This window comes from Entamoeba invadens, assembly GCF_000330505.1.
Source record: "Entamoeba invadens IP1 unplaced genomic scaffold scaff_1105074724697, whole genome shotgun sequence".
In the NCBI taxonomy this organism is placed as follows: domain Eukaryota; phylum Evosea; order Mastigamoebida; family Endamoebidae; genus Entamoeba; species Entamoeba invadens.
The window spans coordinates 8,761-15,238 of NW_004191802.1; the positions used below are offsets into that span (position 1 = coordinate 8,761).

Consider the following 6,478-nt stretch of genomic DNA (forward strand, 5'->3'; position numbering starts at 1 on the left):
ACACAATAATAATGGTAACAAAATAACACCCAATTAATAAGGTTTTTACATATATAATAAAACATTTGTTAATTTGCAAACGTTCAAATTAATTTAAAACCAAAAATGAACTTAAAAAGGTAAACTTATAAACCAATTTGTTGCAATGAAAGACCATCCATTTTTCTATCATTTGAGCAAAAACCAAACAATATCGCCACGACAAAAAGATATTTCAATTGAATTTCAAACAAACCAATATTACACCTTCGAATTTTGATAAAAATGTATTACCATTAATAATGGTTGAAAATATTAGTCAAGTCATCGATTATAATAACATATTTACTCTACCAATTACTTCTGATTCCATATTATTGAACTTTCACCTTTTTAGTCAAAATTTACTTGCACATTTTCATTTTAAAGATGCACCATTTAAAGATTTCAAAACAAGACAAAAAGCTGTTTATATCTAAAAAGAAATATCAGGTCCCCAACAACTTGTTTCAACAACAACACAAAAAACAAATAACTACCCATTTGTTTTTGAAACTCCTAAAAAATATAATAGATTTTGTCATAACATTTCTATAAAAACTCATTATGACATTTGGGGGGATTTAAAAAGAACTGCCACTGAATTTGATATATATCCCAGAGATGTCAAACGTGTAATTAATCGTCCGAACGACAAAATAAATGGGTTAAAAAAAGGTAGAAAAGAAGGAAACACCAAAATTGATATTGATACAATATATATGGTCATTAATAAAATTGAAAATTTTCCTCAAAAACAGCACTATAATTTCTGAAGAAGTTTCTAAAGAAAGAGCTTTTCATTTTAAAAACGTTTCAAGTTTGTTGGGTATTGATCCAACCAAACTTATAGAAGAATTTCAAGAAGTAGTGTTGAAGTAATAATTCGTAAAAACAACTTTTCAAAGAAAAACATAAAAAAAGAACCATTACAAAGAAACACAGATTTAAGAATTAATCAACGATATGTTTATGCTCAACACATAGATATTTTATTACATTTTAATTTCATTTTGTGTATATTGATGAAGCGGGTATTGACACAAATATATCACGTACTCAAGGTAAATCTAAAATAGAAGAAAGTTGTGATATTATCTTTCCTACCATCAGAAGGAATGCGTTCATGATTATTGCAATGATGGCACCGGGACATAAATTAATTTTTAGAATCAGAGAAACTACTAAAAAAATGAAGATTTTCTTGATTGTCTAAAAAAGGTATTTATACCACAAGTACATAAATGGTATAAATATAACTTCGTAAATTTTATTTTGGATAATGCGGGTATTCATAAAAAAAGGAATAGAAAAATTGTGTGAGAGTTGTGGTATATATGCGACTTACAATGTACCATATACTCCACAACTAAACGCAATTAAAAATGTTTTTATCAAGCGAAATCTTATATTCAAAGGTGTATGAATTCAAAAATTGATTTTGAGAAAGCTCTTCAACAAGTCCAATTTTTTGATAATTTAAAAGTGCCAGCAACTTTTGATAATCGAAGATGTTGTCATGTATTAAAATAATTATTTGTGCTGGATTGATGATTATAACGGAAAGTGATACCTTTGCATACCATAATCATGTTTTTAAATTGGTGGACTTGTGCAAAAGAAAGGTACACTTTCCAAATGATGCAAAAGAGTTTGAAGTTTCAAACACAAATACTCATGTAAGTTATTATTGTGATTGTTTAAGTGATATCATATTATGTTGATGATAACGAAAAAGAAGGAGAAATAACAGTGAGTCAATTTATTCCACATTTATACACCAACTTCTTTAGTTCGGAAAAATGTGATACCAATCATTCAATACGAAGTGATTTAACAGATTGCTCGAGTAGAGACTGGTTCTGGTTAGACGGTATAAATGATGACATTTTTACTGAATACAATAAATGTGGTTATGAAATATTGAATTTAAACAATTGCAATGAAAGAAATAATAACAAGTTTGAGGAAGTTGTTGCAACAATAAAACAAAAAGAAAACAAATCTATAGAAAAACAAAATGTAATTTTGGCAAATACAAAAAATTAAATACACAGACACTTATTTAATATTAAATAATCCAAATGAAATGTTGACTACTTGGATTTTAGAAGATTATAGAAATGTAATAAATGAAATTAACACAATAGAATGGAAAAATCCTATAACTATGTTAAGTTGGATTTACTTTGATGGACACACCTTTAACGAAACCCGTTTTATTGAAAAATGACATAACATTTCATCTAACATTACAAGTGTAATACTTCCAGTGTTCTATAGTATGCATTTTATGCTGTTGTACATTGTTAGAGGATTTGATAAAATTATCGTGGGAATAAACTCGCTAACATCCAAATTGTATGACCTTTACCTAGAAAAAAACAGCTTTAAAACTTACCAACATATTGATTGAATTAAAACATGTAAATTATTATAAAGCAAATGTTAAACAACAAAAAGACGGTATTTCATGTGGAATTTTTGCATCTTGTTATGCAAAAAAGTTGTTAGAAAAATGCCCTGGATCAACAGAGGATTTGGAATTTTATTTAAACATTACATATCCTGAAATTTTTAGAAATGAAATGAAAAATGATTTTAATAAATAACACAGAAAATATTGGTATGGTATAATATCGACTACATTCGGAATGAACAATTATTCATCAACATATTTAAATAATGAAATTTTAACAATTAATTAAACAAATTATTATGTTTAATACATTTTTTAATTATTAATATTGAATTGAAAATATATACTCCATATTTTCCCGACTGTTTTTTTGTAATAACAAACTTAAATTAATTTACACTGTTTTTTGAATGAAAGGAAGTGATTTTTCAACTTACAATATAAGTTTATCTTTAAAAATATAAATTGGAAAACTGAAGCAATATATTAAAATGTTTTTCTGTGGCAAAACAAACAAAAATAATTATAATTGTATTATATCCCGTAATTACTGATCAAAATTCCACATTATTTATATTTTTGTTTATATTTTTTTATTTGTAAATTGAAATGCCACATAAACTGGTGGCTTCTACAAAACAAAAATGCACATTTGATTGGTCCGTTTTTTTCAATAGCAGATAATGCTTAAAACATTGGTGACGTGGCGGTTTTAAAAATCGTTGAAATGAAATAACATTCAAATTAACACAATAAAAAAGATTTAAAAGGCGGGAAAAAACCCAAATATAAACTACACAAAACTTTTCATTTTTTGTAAATTGCTCTATTTCGGGCTGACAAAATTGACTACCAAAGGTATACCATCAAAAAGTTTGTCAAAAATTAATTAACAGACAATGGTAAACACATTTGATTTGAACATTTTAGCATAAAAAATACAAAAAACTTTATTACAAAATGAGTTTTTAATGTATTAATAAACATAATAATTATTATTTTTAAAGTTGATTATTTTATCCAAAAAATGCTGTGACTGTTATTTTTTAAAAATGATTGATTATAATAATATTTGTGTCTGTTTTTTGTTTTATTTCATTACAAATAAGGTTTTAATTTTACGGTTGTAGGAAATGATTTGATACAGAGATTTGATTGTTTGTTTTGTTTGTTGTAAATGTTTGATTTTTTTGATGTGTATGTTATAAAATAAATTATATTGTTTTTTGACAATTAAAAATATTAAAAAAAACTTAATATGATATTAAGAGGTTACGATGATGTATGTCAATTTGTAATGATAATCAATAAAATATTAAAAAATAAAATGTTTATATTTAAATGTGGAATTATTCGTTTATTGTTTTTTTATCTATAAAAAAACTCGAATATTAAAAATAGGAAAAATCACTGTTATAACATGAATTTGGTAATCAATCACAACATTCCACAACGTTTTTATTCTTTGTTTTATTACATTCACAGCAATAACCATATAATTGTGTTCAATTAAAAATGCTTTTCGAAATCAAATCGGCAAATAATTCAATGTCTCCGCATCCAGTTTGCGAGTTAATAAATCATTCATTACTCAAACTCCAAAAAAACTTTAAATATTTGACATCAAAAAAATGAATGAATAACGATGAGTATAACTCATTGGAAAATCCCACAATGTTACAAATCATTTTTAGTTTTTAAACTTACAACATTACAATTCGGCCACCAAAACAAAGTGTATACGAGGTTCTATAAATCGTCCTAAACAGTGGAATACTTTTTACCTGAAGTATTGATGTTTTGTGATAATATTATTGAAATTTAAAGCTAAACAACTCAAGCATCTTGTCAAAAATATACAACACTTTTTTATTTCATTAGGATCAAAACAATTCTTATTAAAAACAATTTTCAAATGATACAAAAAACAAATCCATGTTGATCGGTTCCCCATAATGCCAACTCTTACAACTCAAGTTAAAATTCACATTTAATATTTACATTACAAATACAAATTTTAAATATTGTAATAAATTATTAAAAAACCTAAATAATAAAAAATCACCAAAAATGATAATAATAATTATTATTTTTATTTAATTGTACTTAAAATCAAAAAGTGTAAATTCAACTTGTTTATATTATGATTAAATTTTTATTGAGGTTATTGCAAAAACTGTCTTAAAAAACAAAATATTTAATAATTTTACATATATATTCGTGTTTGTATTTTAATTAAATTGTAAATTCAAAAAGTCAACAACACCGATTATATTAAAATACAATTTTAAAAATAACAAATTTATAAAAAACTTTGTAATTTATGCAATTATTCTAATTTTAATAATAACGGAATTAACCGCAATACTTATATTTTGTGGTGATAATTACATTCTGATATTAACTTATATTTTAAACAAATTTACAGTTCTGAAAACGGCAATCGTTTTCTGAGGATGACAGAAACAGAAAATTCACACTTTTACATCTGTCTGAAATTTGTATAGTTTATTATATTTTACATAAATTTTTAATTAAAAAAATAAACTTAAAAATAACAGAAAAGTTTTCATGTTTCCTTCATTGGAAAAATAAAAAAATTACAACAAAAATATCATTTTGGGTTATAATTTATTGTTAATTTGAAGTAAATTAAATTAATTTATACTGTATTTTTGTATCCTGTACTACCCATAATTATAAAAAGTTTAAAAGGTTTTTTGTACTATTTATTTGTAATGTACATTCAAAATGAATAAGATTGAAAGAAGTTTTTATTTTTGGAATTGTTAGTAACAAAAAAATTAATGACGTTGTGTTATGAACGAGAACGATGAACACGAAATACAAAAATTGTTTTTCGTTTCCAAAGAATTCACCCCATAACGAGATATGTCATGAAAATGGAAACAAAAACAAATATTAAAAACGATTCGTTATTAAGAAATTGGTTGAATAATAAATACTTCATGAATTAACACACATCAATCGTTGTTGTGGAATACAAGCTCATTTGTCGTTTTCTTCATCCATACATACACGTTCACTTGGAACACCATCTTCTTCCTCCATACCGGTGTTTTTTTGAAGCACTTGAGACACCCAGGCAACTTGATTAAAAATGTAATAGCTTCCGCAACTCATTCTGGAGATTAATCCAGAATGGAACGTTAAAATCCGCGAGGGCGAATTCCACCATCTGTGCGCTATATACGCCGAAAGTCGCCGGACCCACCAACTCCGCATCGGTAAGGAGATGGAGCGACCTCTTCTTGTCGTATACCTCGCAGCCGATTTGCGAAGGAATTCCCTTTGAGAAACGACCGTTAACGACGTACTCCCACAGACTTGTGGAAGAACGTGCTATTCTTCACAAACCACGTCATGTCCGTGAAATTCTGACAGAACAGGACGGAGTTGTTTGCGTTTAAAACGACGACTGTCGGGAAAGGGAACATAACTACATTGTCAAACTTAACGTTCGCGGCGGTCGGCGGTGATGTGTTCATCAGGCCCTTCATGAGCTTATCGCTCTGCTTCCCGAATGTGATATCGTCGAAGACGCGCATCACGTGAGCTGCCACCGGCCTGTGCTTCTGCAGGTCAAAGTCGCCGCTGAAAACCTTGATGAGCTTGTGTGCTGGGTTTTCCTGTCTTCGATTACGCGAAGAGAAGGAATGTGTGTCCTCGTTGTTTCGCTTGTGTAGGTCTCGAGAAGCCGGACCTTGATAACGTACTTGAGCGTGCCGTTGCGGAGTGGATAGGACGGCTTGATGTGCGTCTCGTAGTACTTTCTCATTCGATCGCTGTAGTCGCGGTTGTAAGCCTCGAGCATTTTGCTTTCACAATCTTTGTTGCGAAAGCAAAAAGATTAGGGCTTGTATAAAAAGGGTTAAATAAATATAATTCAAAATAATAAATTAATTATCTTTTAATATTTCAAGTTTTTGAATTATTGTTTCGATTGTTATCCTTTCAATAGGATTTTGTTTCCAACACTCACAGATCAATTCATACTGATTGTCCTTAATATTTTTTTTG

At 27.7% G+C, this 6,478-nt stretch overlaps 1 protein-coding gene across 1 annotated transcript; it reads right to left on the reverse strand.

The window, feature by feature from the left end:
* Positions 1-6,357: 6,357 nt before the first annotated feature.
* EIN_395350 (hypothetical protein) lies at positions 6,358-6,462 on the reverse strand (the record flags this gene model as incomplete). Its single annotated transcript, XM_004184806.1, has 1 exon — positions 6,358-6,462. A coding segment is annotated over one exon (105 nt), but the record flags the coding sequence as incomplete, so codon positions are not given.
* Between the last annotated feature and the right edge of the window lie 16 nt (positions 6,463-6,478).